The sequence below is a fragment of the Petromyzon marinus genome, chromosome 13 (genome assembly GCF_048934315.1).
Source record: "Petromyzon marinus isolate PM22_M1 ecotype Great Lakes invasive population chromosome 13, UKy_Petmar_22M1.pri1.0, whole genome shotgun sequence".
Taxonomy (NCBI): domain Eukaryota; kingdom Metazoa; phylum Chordata; class Hyperoartia; order Petromyzontiformes; family Petromyzontidae; genus Petromyzon; species Petromyzon marinus.
In genome coordinates, this window is record NC_133679.1 from 14,337,808 (window position 1) to 14,359,640 (window position 21,833).

At 50.4% G+C, this 21,833-nt stretch overlaps 1 protein-coding gene across 2 annotated transcripts in view; it reads left to right on the plus strand.

The window, feature by feature from the left end:
* The first annotated feature begins 16,130 nt into the window (after positions 1-16,130).
* Positions 16,131-21,833, plus strand: part of LOC116942145 (uncharacterized) — a 46,150-nt gene continuing 40,447 nt past the window's right edge. Inside the window, exon 1 of one of the 2 annotated variants that reach the window (XM_076066892.1) lies at positions 16,131-17,218. In XM_076066892.1, coding sequence (XP_075923007.1) covers positions 17,018-17,218 — 201 coding nt within the window. In that variant the 5' untranslated portion in view covers positions 16,131-17,017. The remainder of the gene's footprint in view (positions 17,219-21,833) is intronic. The other variant, XM_076066893.1, reaches the window with a different exon arrangement.

Genomic DNA, 21,833 nt, shown 5'->3' on the forward strand with positions numbered 1-21,833 from the left:
CCGGAGACCGAAGACCCACGAAGACGGAGGATTTCTTCCCACAGATGGACCTCCACGATCCCCACCGGGACTCGGCTTTTATCCGCTGCAGCGTGGCCATGCCCCGCCCTTGGCCACGCCCCTTTTCCAGATCCTTCTCGACGACTCAGGACCCACATCACATGTTCCTCTCACCTCCTGCCTGGTCCATGTTACCACCTCATCCAGTCAAGGTGCCCCCTCGGGTTCACCCAGACTGTCATGACGTCACCCGACCTGTTCCCTGGTCTACTCAGGTCCCAGGGAGAGGCTTCGCATATACATTACCACTCACTCGGTACTGTCGCAACACTATAGTGCCATTATCTATGACACTACATCACCCCCCCCCCCCCCCCTTTGTAAAACACAGCCGTCCCAGCTGTCAACAAACCCGAACGCAAGGGTGTACCTCCTAAACAATAGCATCAATAAATTACCGGAAACCGTGCGATAAATACAATATATACAAAATCTACAGTTACTGAGAAGGGGTAAAGGAGAGATGGAGGAAAGAGAAGGCAAAAACAACACAAAAAAACGTCAGCAATGTACACGACCCCAGTTACCCCCCCCCCCCCACTCCAAAAGCACGTCCCTGCCCTGTGTGTGTGACAGCACCCCTAAGCACGAGAAGGGCCAGGTTCAGCCAATGACCCAACCGTCGAAGGAGTGCGACAACCAGCAAAACGGCGCAGGAAAAGTGCACGGCGGAGGGGAGTCACTTCAACCGGGCAGTTTTAGAGTGAGTCCTTGTAGCCGGGCCCCCAGGTGAGGTGGGCATCAGCTCCCTGGAGGTCCCGGAGGAACTTGAAGATGGCCTAACGGGCGCAGCCCCTCCCGATGATCTGCAATGACGGGCGTAGAATGGATTGGTGATGGTCTTTCCGCCATCCGCCGACTGTCCGGGATCAGCGCAGCCGGCGACGTCAGGGGCGTCATGAGCTTTTATCCTGTGGGCAAAATCGCAGAATTCCTCTGAGGACCCACAGCGGATGCGCGCCCCAGCTCGCCGGGCACACCCGACACTCAGCCCTTATGCAATGGAGATGAGGGGATGTCAGAAGAAGCAACAAAATGCTTAAGGCGCGACAGGTGTACAAACCAACACCTAACCGAATTTTCACACACTGTGGCCTATTGGCCTGAATCACGTCAACCGGCCCTCGCCAAGGTTTGAACAATTTGGGAGACGTACCAATTGGAACTTGAGGGCAGTGCAGCCAAGCCTTGCCACCTGGAGCCCATGTTTTGCCTGATAGACGAAGCTCCCTTTGCTGCTCATTGGCCGACTGCCGTAAGGCCAAATTTTCCCTGGAGGCCTCCCGCGCCTCTGACACATGGGCGCAGGCATGTTACCGCTCACCTTTCTCGGGCCCGTGTTTAGTTAGATATCAATAGGGGGGTACTGCTCCCTCCCATACAAAAAAAAACTGGCGAGTACCCAGTGGAAGCATGAGGGGCCATTCTATAGGCCGAAAAAACCCCAGGGACATGTAAGTCCCAGTCACCTTGGGACTCGCTGACCTAGAGTCCTGTGCAGTCATTCCACCATCCCGTGCATTTGGGGATGATAGGGCGACGTCCGAACTGTTTTTGTGCCGAACAAGTCACACACCTCTTTCAATAATTTAGAGAATATATTTTTGCCCTGATCAGTGAGGAGGTGCTCTAGGGCCCCCTTGTCCAACACGTAACCGTGGATGAACGCCTCGGCGATAACCGCAGCCGACTGATTGGGAAGTGGCCAGGCCATAGGCCAGCGGGAAAAATAATCAACGCCCACCAATAAATATTTATTTCCTCGAGGCGTGGCCGGAAAGGGCCCGAGGACGTCAAGCGCGACAAGTTCATATGTACGGGAAACTCGAATAGATTGCAAGTGCAGACAGCACAATTTAGGCAGAGATTTGTGACGAGCACATTGCACACACCCCTTCAGCACATTGACAAGGTCCCCCGCCATCCCGGGCCAATAAGTCTCGTTTGAGGGTTGCGAGTGTTTTGTGCTCCCCAAGGTGCATCAGCAGCTCATGCACCGCACAGATGATTTTGCCCCTTAGGACAGTGGGCACCACGATGCTGTAGCGGCGCAACCCGCTGTCCCAGTCCATCAACAGACCCTCTTTGAGGATGACAGGGGCCACCCCACGCCAGTTCACCTTATCCCCAGCATCTCTGACATGATGCCGCAGTTTGAACAGAGAGGCGTCCTCCACCTGGAGGCACCCCCACTCTGCGTGGTTAAAACCGAGGGTGGCATCACACGCATCCGGACACGCGGGAACATCAGGGATCGGAACCTCCGCCGACGCCACAACAGAAGAGGGCACTGCCGCGGCAACTGGCTTACAGTGCCCCGAACCAGAAAGACATGCGCCCTCGTCACTCAGTGGTAACCACGACAGTGCATCTGCATTCGTGTGCCGCGCACCCTTTCGGTAAGAAATTTTAAACTAATAGTCCTGGAGGACTTTCAACCATCAGGATAGCTGGCCGGATGGTTGTTAAATGCACAGCCCATACTGGAGGGCGGCATGATCAGTGCACACCTCAAAGCTCCTGCCATAGAGGTACGGCCAAGATTGCTGTACAAAGAAAACAATGGCCAGCAATTCTCGGCGCGTAACGCAGTAGCTCTGCTCGGCCGGGGACAACACTCCACTGCCATATGCCACGACACTTTCTACCTCGTCCACCACCTGGGACAGTACGACGCCAATGGCAGTGTTGCTTGCGTCTGTGTCCACGATGAAGGGCAGTGAAAAACTGGGGTATTGGAGGGGAGGGGCATCCACCAGGCCTTCCCAGAGCGCAACAAACGCGGCCTCCTCCTCCTCCTCCCATCCAGTATGTAAATAGTTATCCCTCCAAGTGTTTATAATTACTAATGGTGGTCACCACCCTTAGTCGTTATCCCGTTAAGTACGAGTTACCTGTGGAGTTAGTTCATAAAACGTGTTGCCTCCAAGATCAAGTGTGCACCTCAATTGAACCCACTACAACTGGTGCCAGAAGTAGGTGAAATGTTCATGCGTTGGAGACAACTTACCAAGATGTCTTCGGATGACGAAGACGACGAGGGGATTATCCCACAGAGAGCCCCGGGGATAGCAGCCCCGGAGAGAGGGAGCGAGGCGGCGCTACCGGCGGAGCAGCGGGACGACCACCTCGCCCCCGCTTCGCCACCATCGGGGAGAGAGCGCCGGTCCTTCCGCGCCCGCCTCGCCGAGCTGCTGGAAGCTACGGTTGTGTGGGTCGCCGAGCTCGACCGGGAGGAGCGGGCGACGGAGGTTGGAGCATCGGAGCCGCAAGGTGTTTCCCGCGTGCGGCATACTCCGGCCACGCAGCCTGCGCATGCAGCCACCATTTTGGTGGTCGGGCGAGAAGATGAGCCCGCCAAATTGGAATCCCCACCTAAACCGCCAGTGTAGATCCCATCACCCATGCGTCGGCTCCTGTTTTGTGAAGAAATGAACAGCTTCAGGAGGAGATTGGGAGGCATTTAGGTGGCGCTTTACTGCAAACTGCGAGTTGGCGGACTGGACAGAGGCTGAGGTGCTGAGGGCGCTTCCCACCGGCTTGGACGATGATGCCAAGGCGGCGTTCTACGCCATCCCGTCGGCTGAGAGGGCCACCCTCCCGCTGGCCTTCGCACAGATGGCGGTGATTTACGATCCACCGTCGAATGTTCATCACAAGTTTTGTCGCGTGGAGGCGGGGTGAGGCCGAGACACCTCTCGCCTTCCACAGCGCACTGTTGTCACTGGCACAAGCAGGATTTCCCAAGATGAAGCAAGCTATTCCACCCGGCACACAAATATTCATTCCCTTGCTGCTGCGGAGCCAGCTAGATAAAAAGCGACCGCCGAAGGGATCCTGCTGACACCCTCGAATAAAGCGGCTCGGGGCCTAATGCTAGTGGGGGCACAAACGCTGGTGTTCAGTGACCGTCAACCCTTCATTCAGGTTCTGAATGTGTCCGTTGTTCAGGCGGGCACTGTGTTAGCCCACGCGTCGGCCGCGGGTTGCGCCAGTGACTTTGTTGGGGAGGTGGGGGTCATGTTGCCCACAGCGCAGGGGTTGAAAGGCGATGTTAAATGGATTGACGCACTCTGCTCGGAGAACCCAGATTTGTCAGACGGCCAGAGGCCTGAGTTGCGCTCGTTTTTAATGGAATTTGCTGACGATTTTAGCAAAAGCAAATCCAATATCGGCCGCACCACTCTTAAGCCACCACATCGACACGGGAAACACTGTTCCCATTCGTCAGACTTATTACAGGTTAAGTCCCACAGACAAGGACCACATGCGTCAGGCAGTCGATGAGATGTTGGCCGCCGATATTATTTCTCACTCTAACAGTCCGTGGGGTGCTCCCATAGTTCTTGATAAAAAGCAGGATGAGAGTCTGCAGTTTTGCATCGACTTCAGCAAACTAAATAAAATCTACGTGGCTGACGCGTACCCCCTCCCGTGAATGGATGACTCGTTGGATGCTTTGGCAGGGCCAAGTTATTTTTCCACTCTTGACCTGCTGTCGGGGTTCTGGCAATTGCCTCTGGATGACAGCTATAAACTCAAAACTGCTTTTCGTACACCACAAGGGTTATTTGAATTTAACCGGCTCCTAATGGGCCTCCACTCGGCTCCAGCGATATTCAAGAGGCTCATGGAGCTGGTTTTGGCGGGCCTCCAGTGGGACTCTTGTTTAATCTATTTGGACGACATGATTGTTTTTAGTCGTATGTTCGAGGAACATTTGGGAGGGTTACACGCGTTTTTTCTTAAAATGCGGGCGGTGAACCTCAAATTCAAGCCGCAGAAATGCCATCTGTTACAAAAGTCGGTTCGATACCTGGGGCACATCGGTTTCAGTTTGGTATTTTAACATCTTAACACCTGTTTTGTTGCCAGAAAAAAGTGGAAAACCTATTATCATATTTTGGTACTGATAAAGGAGGTCCCATGATGTAGCTGCTCAACCCGAGCTCTCTTAAACTCTGAGAGTGCTTATCTTTGTGCTGTACGCCTTTTGGAGTCCTCTGGTCTAACACCGTTTTGAGACTAAGCTCAAAATGCCGACATTATTCCTTGTAAAAGGTTTCAGTTTGGTGTTTTAACATCTTAACACCTGTTTTGTTGCCAGAAAAAGGGGAAAATCTATTCTCATATTTTGGTACTGGCAAAAGGAGGTCACATGATGAGTGCGCATGTCTTTCTGGTTCGGGCCGCTGTAAGCCAGCTGCCGCGGCAGTGCCCCCTTCTGTTGTGGCGTTGGCGGAGGTTCCAACCCCTGATGTTCCCGGGGGTCCGGATGCGTGTGATTCCACCCTCGGTTTGAACCACGCGGAGTGGGGGCACCTCCAGGCGGAGGACGCCTCTCTGTTCAAACTGCGGCATCGTGTCAAGGATGCTGTGGATAGGGCGATTCGGCGTGGGGTGGCCCCTGTCATCCTCAAAGAGGGTCTGTTGATGTCTCGGCCTCGCTGTGCACTGCGTTGCACCACTCTCCGAGTAACTAACCTCGCATTCAGTAAACCTTCAGAGCCAGGGTGAACATCCGACTCTGATGTATTTAATGAATTGAACGAGGTAAACTGATGGAAAAACACAGCACAAAATACAGCATCTGTTAATGCTTGCAATATCTACACAATGAATGAACACAAGGAGCACCATGACATTGTCTTAGATAACATGAAACTCAACAATAGGTCCTGGATGGACCGGGCACCTACATTAGCACTGAATAGCTACACAAGAGAATAATCTACTGTGTTAAATAAGGTCACATCGTGTAATCACCATACTCTTTGGTTCTTTGGGTAAAGTCACGTAGGTGAAAAAAAAATCACGACGTTTCGATTGCAATACAAGCAACCATCATCAGGTGTGACAACCACAGCAAGAAAAATGTTTACTGAAGTGGGAGAGAAGCCAGGGTTAGGGTAGTTAAATAAGTTAGAGAGGGGGAGGGTGGGGGGGAAGGGAGGGGGCGAATGGGGAGAGGAAGGACGAGCTCTGCAGGGACGCTGAGAGCAACGAAGCGTCACGATTGCTGCCAAGATAGATGATGGCGTCCAAAGCAAAATAGCCGTACTGCTAAATGCTGAGGATGCAATTAACTCGGTAAAATAGACTAGTATCCGGTAAATAAGATGGAACAACTATGAACAGTTACGTTTTACTTGGTTAATAACATCTTTCCAATGATTGCTCAATTTGTATCCATCATCTCGGTTGAAGTTACTTCCATGTTTATATATCTGGATGGCTTCATGAACAAATTTTTTATCGTAGCCAGACGGCTTGCAGAGCACCTATGGTCTCGGAGAAAACAATATCATGAGACCCCACAGCATTATAGCAATGATCAGCCATGGCGGAGGAATTAGCTCTGCCGTGTTTCAGATCTGACTTATGCTCGCGGATACGGTCAGAGACATGAATCGCGGATACGGTCAGAGACATGACGTCATGTCTCTGATCAGGAAATTCCTGTGTACGCACACCCCCATACCTGCCGTGAGGCAGAACAGTTCATGTACTGGGACAGCGGGTTGCGCCGCTACAGCATCGTGGTGCCCACTGTCCTAAGGGGCAAAATCATCTAAGCGATGCATGAGCTGCTGATGCACCTTGGGGAGCACAAAACACTCGCAACCCTCAAACTTAACTTTTTTTGGCCCAGGATGGCGGGGGACGTTGTCAATGTGCTGAAGGGGTGTGTGCAACGTGCTCGTCACAACCCCCTGCCTAAATTGTGCTGTCCCCCTTTGCAATCTATTCAAGTTTTCCGTATAAACGAACTTGTCATGCTTGACGTCCTTGGGCCCTTTCTGGCCACGCCTCGAGGAAATAAATATTTATTGGTGGGCGTTGAGTATTTTTCCCGCTGGCCTATGGCCTGGCCACTTCCCAATCAGTCGGCTGCAGTTATCGCTGAGGCGTTTCACTACGGTTACGTGTTGGACAAGGGGGCCCCGGAGTGCCTCCTCACTGAACAGGGCAAAAATGTATCCTCTACATTATTGAAAGAGGTGTGTGACTTGTTCGGCACAAAAACAGTTCGGACGTCGCCCTATCATCCCCAAATGGACAGGATGGTGAAACTACTGCACAGGACTCTAACCTCCATGTTGAGTCAGCAGGTCGGCGAGTCCCAAGACGACTGGGACTTATATGTCCCCGGGGTTCTCACGGCCTACAGAATGGTCCCTCATGCTTCCACTGGGTACTCGCAATTTTTTGTTTATGTATGGGAGGAAGAAGGACCCGCCTATTGATGTCCAACTAAACATGGGCCCGAGAAAGGTGAGCGGTAACATGCCTGCGCCCATGCACCTTACTCTTCAACGGGTGTCAGAGGCGCGGGAGGCGTCCAGAGAAAATTCGGCCTCACGGCAGTCGGCCAATGAGCGGCTAAGGGGGCTTTGTCTATCAGGCAAAACATGGGCTCCAGGTGGCAAGGCTTGGCTGCACTGCCCTCAAGTTCCAATTGGTACGTCCCCCAAATTGTACAAACCTTGGCGAGGGTCGGTCGACGTGTTTCAGGCCAATAGGCCACAGTGTGTGAAAATTTGGTTCGGTCGCGGTGTTGGTTTGTACACCTGTCGCGCCTTAAGCATTTTGTTGCTCATTCTGACATACCCTCATCTCCATTGCACAAGGGCCGAGTGTCGGGTGTGCCGGGCGAGCTGGGGCGCGCGTCCGCTGAGGTGGGTCCTCAGGGGAGTTCTGCGATTACGCCCACAGGATCGAAGCGCTTGACAACCCGACGTCGCCGGCTGCGCTGATCCCAGACAGTCGGCGGAAGGCGGAATGACCATCGCCCATCCATTCTACACCCATTGTTGCAGATCATCGGGAGGGGCCGCACCCGTGAGGCCATCTTCAAGTTCCCCCCGGGACCTCCAGGGAGCTGATGCCCGCCTCACCTGGGGGCCCGGCTACAAGGACTCACTCTAAAACTGCCCGGTTGAAGTGACTCCCCTCCGCCGTGCATTTTTCCTGCGCCGTTTTGCTGCTTGTCACACTCCTTCGACGGTTGGGTCATTGGCTGAACCTGGCCCTTCTTGTGCTTAGGGGTGCTGTCACACATACAGAGCAGGGATGTGCTTTTACGGTGGGGGGGTAACCGGGGTCGTGTACATTGCTGACGTTTTTTTGCGTTGTTGTTGTCCTCTCTTTTCTCCATCTCTCCTTTACCCCTTCTCAGTAACTGTAGATTTTGTATATATTGTATTTATTGCACGGTCACCGGTTATTTATTGATGCTATTGTCTAGGAGGTACACCCTTGCATTCGGGTTTGTTGACAGCTGGGATGGCTGTGTTTTACAAAGGGGGGGGGGGGGTGATGTAGTGTCATGGATTATGGAACTATAGTGTAGCGACAGTACCGAGTGAGTGGTACTGTATGTGCGGAGCCTCTCCCTGGCACCTGAGTAGACCAGGGAACAGGTCGGGTGAGGTCATGACAGTCTGGGTGAACCCAAGGGGGCACCTTGACCGGATGAGGTGGTAACGGGGACCAGGGAGGAGGTGAAAGGAACACGTGATGTGGGTCCTGAGTCATCGAGAAGGATCTGGAAATGGGCGTGGCCAAGGGCGGGGCCTGGCCACGCTGCAGACGATAAAAGCCGAGTCCCGGTGGGGATCGTGGAGGTCCATCTGTGGGAAGAAATCCTCCGTCTTAGTGGGTCTTCAGTCTCCGGTCTTCGCGCACGTGGACCAGGCAGCATGTTGACTGTCTTGGTCCGATTTAGTAGTTGGCCCATCCAGTATGTAAATAGTCATCCCTCCAAGTGTATATAGTTACTCATGGTGGTCACCACCCTTAGTCGTTATCCCGTTAAGTAGGAGTTACCAGTGTATTGTTTGTCTCGTTAGTTTTGTCTCGTCTGTATTGTCTTTCTTGTTAGTTCTGTCCTGTCCGTATTATGTCTGCTTAGTTCTGTCTCGTCTATATTGTCTGTCTCGTTATCTTTGTCCCATCTGTATTGTCTTTCATTAGTTCTGCCCAGGCTGATTTGTCTGTCCCGTTAAGTCCGTCTCATCTGTATGGTCTGTCCAGTAGTTTTGTCTCGTCTGTATCATTAGATCCGTCTCATTTGTAATGTCTGACTCGTTAGTTATTTCCTGATTCTATTGTCTGTCTCGTTAGTTCTGTCATGTTTGTATTATCTATCTCGTTAGTTCCGTCTCGTCTGTATTGTCTGTCTCGTTAGTTATGTCCAGGCTGTTTTGTTTGTCCTGTTAAGTCCGTCTCGTTGTATGGTCTGCATCGTTAGTTCTGTCCCGTCTGTCTCGTTAGTTCTGTCATGTTTGTATTATCTGTCTCATTGACTCTGTCTCGTCTGTCCCGTCTGTCCCCTTAGTTCTGTACCGTCTGTATTGTCTTTCTCGTTAGTTCCGCCCCGTCTGTATCGTCCGTCTTGTTAGTTCTGTCCTGTCTGTATTGTCTATGTCGTTCATTCTGTCCCATCTGTATTGCCTGTCTCGTAAGTTCTGTCCCGTCTCTATTGTCTGTCTGGCTTCTTGCTGGAAACTCGGTTAACGTAACACGATATACTACGACTCGTGGAAACGCGTTTAGTCGAGACATACTCTGAGAGCGAGGGAGGGAGAGAGAAAGGGAGGGGGCAGAGGGGTGGAGAGGAAGGGAGGCAGGGAGGAAAGGAAGGAGGGAAAGGAAAGGGAGTGGGAGGGGTGAGGCAAAGAGGAAGGGGGAGCGAATGGGAGGGAGGGAGAGTGGGAACGAAAAGGGAGGAAGCGAGAGGGGAGGAAGGCGGGAGGAGAAAGAGGTTGGGGGAGGGTAGAGAGCACAGAGGGGGGGGGGGACTGGGATTGGAGAGAGACGGAGGAGACGGGGTGACTGACGGGGGTAGATGGAGCAGATAAGAGCGGTGATGAGAGAAGAAGGGGGAGGAGAGATTAAGAGGCAGGGGAGGGGGAGTGGGGGAGGGGAGGAGGAGGGAGGATGTTGGACTGAAGCCAAGGTGAAGGCGGCTCTGTAATTGATGTACCTCCAAACTCTATATCCACACTGCACAGATAACATACACACTACATGCATACAACATACACACTACATGCATACAACATGCATACTACATACATACAACATATGCACTGCGTGCAACACAGCATGCAACACAATGTGCATACTACACACATGCAACATACACGCTACATACATCACACGTGCTTATTACATAGAACATGCACACTGCATACATATAGCACACAACATGCATACTACATGCGTATAACCTCCACACTAACATACATACAACATGCATACTACATGCACACTACATTCATAGCAAACACAATATACATACTGTACACAACACACACAACATGCATATTACATACACAATGCATACATGTTACAACAAATAACACGCGAACTACATGCACAACACAAACACTACATACACCAAACAGACTACATATAGTAAGTACACACTACATTAATATAACATGCATACACATATATGACATTTTAACATCATACACACCAAGTATATCAATGCAACATACACAGACCATACACAGTATATACATAGGCAGTACACATATACTTTTTTCATACACGAGTATAAAGATCTCCCGCACAAGGTACTAATTTAAGGCTAAGTCGCCATAGAGGACGACCAACACCCGGGTTCAGATATGCGCCATTAGCTGTTGGTAGCCGTGAGCGGGAGTTGAACTGGGGTGGTTGGGTTCGTAGCGCAACGCGCTAACCACTGCGTCACCGCTCCCCACACTCTTGAGGTTGCACGTTTCGACACCCGCAATCCTGGATTTTGGATCCAGAATCCACATTTCAAAAGCAGGATATAGATCCCCACTCCAGAATCCATACTTTTGACGACACGACCGACTACTTCGCCTTCAGACGAATCTGTCTTTGGCGGCTCCAGGATCCGCGCTCTAGTCTCCAGGCTCCACATATCGAAAATCCAGTGTGGGTTTCGCTCGCTGCTTGCATACGGTTGTGGATGAGGAGAGGAGGGAGATGAGAGCGGGGCGGCGGAAGGAGGAGGAGGCCATGCGTGGAGGAAGAGGAGGAGATAAATGATGAGGCTGTCACTCTCACTCCAACTTTCTGCTGTGGCCTCTTGGCAGTTTACAATGAAGATGAGGATTCAGATTCCATTCTGGGCTGTGTTGACATTCATAACAATCTGAACTGTCTGATTGATAATAATTGCGCGGATTAGAGAAGACTCTGGGATATGTTTGGCAGTACGGCATTTAGCTTGGATAACTGATGAACCCCAATGAAGATGAGGACCCATATAATATTACGTCTGCGTGACCAAATCACCTCGAAATGCTTCCGATCTCCAGGTCTCTCGAGAGCTGAGCAGGGTGGAGACCTGGATCGTGTTCGGAAGAGTGACCACCATGCATAACAGGTGCTATAGGCCGCTACATGGCTACGTGGCGGGACAGCAAGAGTGCAGTGCAGCAAAATTAAGTGGTGCTGTACTTGTACTATGCTCCAACGTACATGGTCCTCGTGCTCACCAACCCGCGTTGACCAGCGTGGCGAGGTATGGCTATTTCACCCCCACGGCATTGACAAAAGGGGTTGTCTACTTAATACCGTGAGCACAGCGGGCTGCCGGCCTCGACTCAATGATGATCCCTAATGCAGTAGAACACGTAGCTCTGTTTCACACGCCAAAACCAAGGCTGCTGCGCCCCCCTCTTCAGACGCGGTGGCCAAGGAGATGACAGCAACCGGTCCTCGGCCTCGCCTAGGTCGACTCAGCCTCAAATGAGTACCTGGTGCGGTGTGTAAAAAGATCGCCACTGGTGGTCGGGCGTGGTGCTGGCGACTCACCACCTCGTGTGCCGTGTCGGCCTTCAGCTGCTCGATAACAGCACGTGCCCCAACAGTCTGTTAAGTGCTATGCAGGGGATATTTGTCTTTGTGTGTGTTCGTGGCGTCGGTGGCGTAGTGGTTAGCGCATTGCGCTGCAAACATGTTTACAGACTGTATGGACCAAGCACTGATTATAGACTGTACGGTCCGAGCACTGTTTTTAGTACGGACAGGGTACTGTTTATAGACTCTACGAACCGAGTACTGTTTATAGACTTATGAACCAAGTCACGTTTATTGACTGTACAAACCGAGCACTGTTTATAGACTGTACGGACCGAGTACTGTACTGTCTATACATTGTATGGGTCCATTATTATAAACTCTATGGACCGAGTACTGTTAATAGACTGTAAGGGCTGAGTACTGTTAATAGACTGTAAGGGCTGAGTACTGTTTATAGACTGTAAGGGCTGAGTACTGTTTATAGACTGTAAGGGCTGAGTACCGTTTATAGACTGCATGAACCGAGCGCTATTTATAGACTGACTTTACGGAGGGAGGACTATGCTCTTTTCACTGACAAAGTATAATCTGTATAGATTGAGTACTGTAATTGACGGAGTACTGTTTATATACTGTATTGACTGCATAGGCTGTATGGGTTGAGTACTGTTATCGACTGTATTGACAAAGTAGTTTTATAGATTCGTATTTACTGAGTAGTATTTACTGACCACTGCTTGCACTGAATGTCGCAACCGGTCTAGTTTTACATTAAAACAAATGCAGAATGAACGAATTTGAATTAACAATTGCTGCGGAAATTACGCACTCCGCAGAAGGCCTTGTTTCTGATGGGATGTGTTTAAAAAAATACTTCAATATGTTTTAGTGGGGGGGGGGGCGGATCAAGGACAGGAGGCGGTAAATCGTCAGCTTCGTTACGTTGCCATTTAAAGAGACGCGTGGACGTTGCTAGGCAACCACGCTTCTCTTTAAAAACCCCGTCGTCACTGTGACGTCATCTCCAGCTGGAGCAGTGGAATGGGCGAGTCCATTAGCGCACCCGACGGGAGGGCAAAACCAGAAACACTTTGCCATGATAACATAAATACTGAAATATTTTAAACAGTTTTTTTTTTATATCAGCACTTAATACAACCCTATACGTTAAGAAGAACATATTAATAGTGTAATTAAAGGATTAATTTGAGTAATTTTAAATGAAAGTCAATATTTACCCCCATTTTCTTAACCGAGTGGTACGACTCGGGGCATCGTGGCAACAGGTCCCTCTCGGAGTTCATAGTGACGTCCGCACTTATTTATATTAAAATTTACCTCGATTGACGTCATTGAATGACGTCATCCCCTGATGTGCTTCAATTGCCGCATAGATAAGCAGCCAATCTATCTCCTTCAAACATCTGCCAATCCAAATAAAACAAAAGTAATTTTCGCATATCCCATCAGCCACACCGGATCTTCTGAGTGAATAATAAAAAAAAACAGTATTGGTTTAACACAAGTAAAAAACACTGAAGCGGCTTCGACCATTCAGCACCGCATCATTGAGAGATAAGAAAAAATCACAACACATTCGTCAATAAACAACGCCGGGGGTGTGGTCTTAAAAGGGGATATATAATAGGCAACGTTTAGGGCAATGACCCTCATTCATAGCACATCAGTTGTTTCGATGTTGAGTTATTTTAGTTTAATGTTGTTAGTGCACCAGCACCGCTAACGTTCTGCAGCATAGTCCCATGACACGCCCTGTTGTGACGTCATCCGGAAGCATTCGTTGGCATGACGCAATTTTCACGTAGTGTAACGACACATCAAAGCGTTGACGCGACGTCACCAACTTCAATTCCGTTCGGATTTGCATGGCGTTTTGCGGATTGACATGATGTCTTCCAGCGGTCGACGGCACTACGCCTACACTCTCTGGTTCTTTCGGTATAGTCACGAAAGCTTCAAATCAAGATTGACACTACGCCTTTTAGCACAAAATTCCCATACGTCATTTCCGATCTCTACGGGATTCTGTTCAGGCACGTCGCTGCCGGGGGGTGGGGGGATGACGCAATTCATCTCAGAATTTGCTAGTGACGTATTATATCTGGGGGGGCGGAGCTGGGGGGGGGAGCTTATGTGTGAATGACGAACGTCAACCGACGACACGAGTGACGTCACGTAATAAAATCTGGCATCCGTCCTCTGGCCCATCACTTCGTGTGAGTGAAGAATTGGGAGAGTGAGGCAAGGTGAGCGAGGCGAGTGACGTCATGTAATAAAATCTGGCTTACGTCATACAGAAACAACCGCCTGATACTCTTTGGTTCTATTGGGTAAAGTCACGTAGGTGAAAATAAAATAACAAAAAAATCACGACGTTTCGGCCACAACACAAGCGGCCTTCATCAGGTGAAGGGACGAGCCTGTCTGGAGAACAGCGCTGGAGTGGAAGAAGCCACGCTTAGATCACGACATTTAAGCTGCGTGAGAAGAAGAAGACCACGGGCTTTGACAAAGGAATTAGCATATAATTTAGCATTGAAATGGCTCATTGAAATAGCTAAGTTAAAGTATACACATCCGCAGAGGTGCCCCTTGACAAAGGAATTAGCATCGAATTTAGCATTGAAATAGCTGAGTGATTAGCTTGTAATTGGTCACAGAAATAGCTATGTTAAAGTCAGAGTATATACATTCACCGAGGCACCTAGTACTCATCAAACAGGAGAATTTAGCGAAACACAACCACGCTCAGACATCGGACCTGTGTGCGAGCCTACAAGGTGTTCTGACAAAGAGATTAGCATAAAAATTAGCATTTGATTGGCGGATTTTAGGAAAGAGGTGGTGTACGTGCCGGTGGACTCGCAGTTTGGCGCGGGGGGGGAAGGGGGGAGGGGGATTTTACCTATTGATGGTGTTAAAATGGGAATTTATAAGAGCTGCGAAAGTTTGGGGTACCACTACTCGAAAAACATACTGTACCATTGAAATTAGTTTAATGTTTAGTTCGATTTAGAACATCTTTCCAATGGTTGCTTAATTTGAAACCATCCTCTCGGTTGAAATTGTGTCTGTGTTTGTAGATCTGAATTGCTTCATGAACAAATCTCTGATAAAAGCCCGTGGGTTTGCAAAGAACCTTGGTATCAGAAAAAAATATATCGTGATCCCCCACAGCATTGTAACAGTGATCAGCCATGGCAGAAGAATTCGTTTTGCCGTGTTTCAAATCTGATTTGTGCTCGCGAATTCGGTCAGAGACATGTCGCTTTGTCTCACCGATGTAGCAATCACCGCAGGTACAACTCAATTTGTAAACCCCGGGGTACTGTAAATCAGGAATGACATCCTTCACGGATGGGATCAGATCACGAATTTGTGTACTGTATTGAACCGGACCTGGATCTTGTGTTTGTTTAGAATTTTGGAAATCTTTTTAGTAACGCCTGCTATATATGGAAGTGTGATAGTTTTGACCGGAGTATCAAGTGGTTGTTTCTGTATGGAGGGAGAGACAGCTTGGCGGATGGTACGGTCAGAGTAACCATTCCTTTTGAGGGCCAGGTGTACATGTTTTAATTCACTGGTCAGGTGGTGTTGGTCCGAAATGCAATGAGCCCTATGGTATAAAGTTTTGATGAGAGAATTATTTTGGGCTGGGTGGTGGTGGGAATCAGGTTTCAAGTAGGAATCTGTGTGGGTGGGTTTCCTGTAGACAGAATGCCCCAATGAACCATCAGGTCTCCTCTCAAACAGAACATCTAAGAATGGTAGCTTGCCATCTTTCTCCACTTCCATGGTGAATTTGATGGCGGGATGTCTGGAATTGATGTGGTGTAGGAAAAGGTTCAGAGCTGGGAGGCCATGTGGCCAAATGACGAAAGTGTCATCCACATATCTCTTCCACAGGGAAGGTCTGAGGGTGGAAGTCTGGATGGCGTCTGATTCAAATTTCTCCATGAAAATATTGGCTATCACTGGTGACAAGGGGGAACCCATGGGGGTACCCTCATTTTGTTTGTAGAAGGTCCCATTCCAAGTAAAGTAGGTATTGTTGAGGCAGTGCCTAACGGAACAAAACCATCACACTACCATATATAGCAGGCGTTACTAAAAAGATCTCAAAAATTCTAAACAAACACAAGATCCTGGTCCGGTTCAATACAGTACACGAAATCCGTGACCTGATCTCTTCCGTGAAGGATGTCATTCCTGACTTACAGTACCCCGGAGTTTACAGATTGATCTGCACCTGCGGTGATTGCTATATCGGGGAGACGAAGCGACATGTCTCTGACCGAATTCGCGAGCACAAATCAGATTTGAAACACGGCAGAACGAATTCTTCTGCCGTGGCTGATGACTATTGCAACGTTGTGAGTGATCACGATATAGCCCTCTCCGATACCAAGGTTCAGTTTAAACCCACGGGTTTCTATCAGAGATTTGTTCACGAGGCAATTCAGATTTACAAACACAGACACAATTTCAACCGAGAAGATGGCTTCAAATTAAGCAACCATTGGAAAGATGTTCTAAATCGAACCAAACGCTAAAGGAATTTTTAATGGTACAGTATGTTCATTCAATCAGTGGCATCCCAAACTCTCACGGTGGTGCTAATGTATTTTTGATTCTATTTGCGAGCTTGAACAGCTTTACATTTTATGCTAATTCCTTTGTCAAGGCGTCTTTTCTGTTTACACACCCACAGCTTAAAGGAGGCGACCTGCGCTTGACTTTTTATCACTCCAACGCCGTCCTATGGACAGGTTGGCCCCTTCACCTGCTGAAGGCCACTTGTGTTGTGGCCGAAACGTCGTGATTTTTGTTTATTTTTTCACCTACGTGACTTTACCGAATAGAACCAAAGTGTATGGTTACGTCATCTTCCCAATCACTTGGCGTGGATTGGAGAAAGCCAGAGGGAAGTAGTGAGTGAGCGAGGCGAGTGACGTCATGTAATTCAACGGTGACAACGTCATCTGCTCTCCGTGCGAAGGAGGAGTGGGCGGGGGGGTTGGTGTAGAGGGCAGTGCGAGTGGAGTGGTGAGCGGAGTGGTGAGCGGAGCGGTCGCGTTAGCGCGCGGCTCCGAGGACGATCAGCAAGGAGGGACGAGGGGCGATGGCGGCGCCGCGCAGGACCAAGCAGCAGAGGGACGAGGCGGCGGAGGACGAGTGGACGGCGCGCCACGGGGGGGGTGCCGCGTTGATCCCGGGCCCAGGGGCCCTGCGACCCGTGGGCCCTGGCGCCAGGCGCTCCGTGCTGCTCGTCAAGCTCACGGACTCGGCGCTGAGGGTCTTGGAGGCGGCGCCCGGCCAGCGGGTGAGTGGCGGGGAAGGAGAAGCGACTCGCTTGAAAGTTGTCTACGTGTGTGTTGTTGTTGTGTGTGTGTGAACCTAGCCTGGCACAGGTCACTCTGGTGTCGTCGTGGTTGTTGTGGTTGTTGTTGCCGTGTGGGTACGTGCGTGTGTGTGTGTATTATAAAGGTGCACTTAGCCTGGCACAAATCGCTCTGGTGACGTCGTTGTCGCGGCGGTGAATGGCGGCTGTTGTTGTGGATTGGGGTGTTGAATGTGTCTGTGAGTGAGGGTGTTAGGTGAGTGAGGGTGTTGTATCCGTGTGTACGTGTGTGGATTTGCATTGTCTACGTGTGTGTGTGGCGGAGAGCGATTGTTTGATTGGGGCTACGGAAGCGCACCTAGCCTGGCACAAACGCGTCACCGTCACGTAATGGCGAGTGGCGGGTGCTGTTGTGGATTGGGGATTGAGTGTGTGTGTGTGTCTGGCTGTATGTGTGAATGTCTTTGTAGTCTCGATGTGCCACCTAGCCTGGTACAAACTCCCTAGCGTCTTCATGTCTCGTAGTGAGGAATGGCGGCTGTTGAGTGAGAAGGGTTGGAGTGTCTGTCCGTGTGTCTGTGTGAATGTGTCTGTGTGTGTGTGTCTGTGTGAGTGTGTGTGAGTGTCTGTCCGTGTGTCTGTGTGAGTGTCTGTCTGTCTGTCCGTGTGTCCCTGTGTTAGTGTGTCTGTGTGAGTGTGTCTGTGTGTTCGTGTGTCTGTGTGAGTGTCTGTGTGAGTGTGTCTGTCCGTGTGAGGAGTGTGTGAGTGTGTCTGTGTGAGTGTGTCTGTCCGTGTGTGTCTGTCCGTGTCTGTGTGAGTGTGTGTCTGTGTGTGTCTCTGTGTGAGTGTGTCTGTCCGTGTCTGTGTGAGTGTGTCTGTGTCCGTGTCTCTGTGTGAGTGTGTCTGTGTCCGTGTCTCTGTGTGAGTGTGTCTGTGTCCGTGTCTCTGTGTGAGTGTGTCTGTGTCCGTGTCTCTGTGTGAGTGTGTCTGTGTGTCTGTGTGAGTGTGTCTGTGTGTCTGTGTGAGTGTGTCTGTCCGTGTGTCCGTGTGTCCCTGTGTTAGTGTGTCTGTGTCTGTCCGTGTGTCTGTGTGAGTGTGTCTGTGTGTTTGTGTGTATGTGTGAGTGTGTCTGTCCGTGTGTCCGTGTGAGTGTGTCTGTGTGTGTCCGTGTGTCTGTGTCCGTGTTTCTGTATCCGTGTGTCTGTGCGTGTGTCGGTGAGTGTCTGTGTGTGAGATTGTATCTGTGCTAGCACCTGCCTGGGTATTTTGTACCATCGGACACTCCCTCCACCCCCACAACTCCCAATCGGTGATGGGGCAGTTGTGGAGAGAGTGGAGAGTTTCCCATACCTGGGCAAGTGTGCTTATGACCGGCTCCAGTTTAACAGCAGAGGTCTCACTCCGAATCAGTCGAGCGGCAATATATTTTCATCGGTTGCGTAACACTGTGTGGAAGCTACCTGGTCTGTCGCTCCGCACTAAGCTTCAGGTCTTCTCGGCCACGGTCATTCCCTCCCTTCTCTACGCTTGCGAAACGTGGACCTCCCTAATGGAACATCTTCGCCAGTTAGAAACATTTAGGCTAGCCTGCCTACGATCCATCCTGGGTTTAACCAGGCTGGATTGTGTGAGGAGCTCACAAATCCTTGAAAGATCTGGGCAAGGTCCCATCGGTGAGCTCCTCCGGCAGGCAAGGCTGTGTTGGCTAGGTCATGTAGCCCGCATGCCCAGCCACCGCATGCTGAAACAGCTTTTGTTCGGCCGGATCGAGGGGGCTAAACGGGCGCGGCACGGGCTAGAGAAGAGATGGAGTGATGTGGTACAGGAGGACGTGGAGCTGAGTGGACTTGCCGATGACTGGTACTAGCGGTGTCAAGATCGGCCTCTGTGGATGAGGCTCGTGAAGGACGCTACTGGGCAGTTGGAGGCAGTCGCCCTCCAACAACAACGGAGGGCGGAGGAGCGACGCTCACAACAACGAGCGGAGCGCCGGGTGGCTAAAGCACAGCAGGTTGGCACAGTAGGGGGCACAGGTGGTGCATCAGCCAGTCATCTCAGTCAGTCGACCCGTGGCACCTGGGTCTGCCCCGTGACCTCCTGCCAGCCGGCGTTCGACACTTCACGTGGCCTCAAGGTGCACATGGCCTGGCACCCGCGTCGTGGTGACGTCACCACCACTTAGTGGCAAATGGCAGTTGTTGTTGTTGTGCTAGAGACCTCCCCTTGGTCTACTCGGCCAAGTGCTGTTAGCGAGCACCTATGAAGGACAGTACGACAGTGTCCACAATACTGTACCACACCCGACCGCCTTTGTCTCCCCAGTGCTGTGTAAACATCACCACTGTGTAAACATCACTACTCGGGAGACAAAGGCGGTCGGGTGTGGCCACTGTCGTCTTGCCTTTATAGGTGCTCGCTAACAGCACTTGCCCTGACAGTCTGTTAAGGCTATACGGGGGATGTTTTATTCGTGCTAAACAGTTTTTTGTGTGTACGTACGTGTGAGTATTTGTGGTGTTTGTGTGGGTCAGTGTGTGTGTGTACTCTCTGTGTGTACTCGAAAGGGGAAGCTGCAGTGTTGTAGGGGTTAGGGTGCTGCGCTGACGGCCAACACCAGTGACGATTTTATGAACCGGTCCTGGGCCTCCCCTTGGTCGACTCAGCCTCAAATGAGTACCTAGTGCGCGTGTGTCAACATCCTCACTGGGGAGACAAAAGCGGCCGGGCGTGGTATTGGCCACCCATCCCCTCGTGTGCCGTGCCCGACCTTCATAGGTGCCGCTCGCTAACAGCACTTGCACCTTTGTTCTCTATAAGTGCACCTAGACTGGTACAAGTTCTGTGGTGACGTCACCGTGACTTCGTCGCGAATGGCGGATGTTGTGGATTGGTTTAATGTGTACGGAAGGCTTTGTCTGGGTGAGTTTGTGTTGTATGTATGTCTGCATGTTTGAGTGTCTGTGTATGTGTTGCGTGTATGTCTGCATGCTTGAGTGTCCGAGTTTGTGTTGTATGTATGTCTGCATGTTTGAGTGTCTGTGTTTGTGTGTTCTCTCCCTTACTGTATACTGTCTTTGTGTGTACAGGATCTGTATGTACGCATACATCTGTGTAATAATGCGTCTTGCTGCACTTTTGCCTTACTGCTCACATGTTTATTCTTGCTGTGTATATTTGTCTATTCTGTTTATATTTGTTATTTTTCATTTGTATGACTTTTATAATTGTGTGTCCGTGTGTGCCAATGTGTCCCTTGTCTCCCTGTTACTCTGTGTCTCTCTGGCCTGTCCGCGTGGTTGCGCATCTCTTCTGCCCCGAGATTCAGTCACCCAAATTAGAAGGCGTCTTTTTGTATCTTCAGATGACCTCGACTCGAATAACCATCTGCATGTCCTAATCGGCTCAAGCCTCGCGTAAATCACGTGACCTCTGTGTGTCCCACGCCCAGTCTGAATCCCTCCCCTCTTCTCCACCCACTGTGAAAACAGACGCCGATCTGCATAGCGCCAATTGTGCCGTTTGAGTTATGGTCGAAACGTCGTGAGAATTTTTTATTGTTTTATATATATTTTATTATTTTGTTGTTTCCCTTCAACGTGACTTTACCGAAAAAACTAAGAATATGAATTAGTGCAGTCACGAAAGCTTTAAATCAAAATTTAGCCCTTATGCTGTTGATGCTTGCGTAAGATTTATGTCGTGGATGTATCACATTTTCTTAGGTTTCGTAGAAACGGAAAAAAAAAGACTTTTAACGTCATGATCACTCTGCGCTCAAGTGATGTCACGTGAACGGACGTTTAATTAAAAAAGCATCGGGAGTTGTTTCACGGTGACATCACTGGAGTGCCATCATGACGCCTTCTACCGTAATGGGAAACGTACCGCGTTATTTGTGCATCCCTTTACGAGAAAAAAAACTCAGAACGAAAACCCGCAGAGTTCTCTCCGAGAAGCGCGGAGAGAGATGGGTCTCGACATGGCATAGAGAGACACACATTAGGAACACACGCTGATCATGACATCCAAACGATTGAGAATAGTGTAGCTTGGACAGGACACGGCACGGCAATGGAGGCGGGGGGAGGGGGTGGCGATCACTGGGAATGGACCAATCGATCAGGGCTGACGATGATGATTGGTTTAAAATAGGATGAAACATTCAACACAAGGATACACCATCTGGCCAGACGTATAAAATACAATCCTGCAATGTGGCACCTTTGTACCTGTACACTGTAGCCACGATCGCAGCCGTTGCGTAGTGTGTGTGTGTGATTCTGTCGGGGAGTGGGAGTGTAGTGGTTATCACGCTGCACTACGAACCCGATGGCTCGAGTTGGATTCCCGCACACGGCCAACACCGGTGACGATCATGTGAACTGGTCCTGATCCTCCCCAAGGTCGACTCAGTTTGGTGTGGTGTGTAAACATCACCACTGGGGAGATAAAGGTGGCCGGGCGTGGTGCTGGCCACCCACCCCCTCGTGTGCCACAGTGCCAGCCTTCATAGGTGCTCGCTCACAGCACTTGCCCCAACAGTCTGTTAAAGGCTATTCGGGGGGATCTTTGTCTTTGTGTCCGTCGGTCCGTCGTT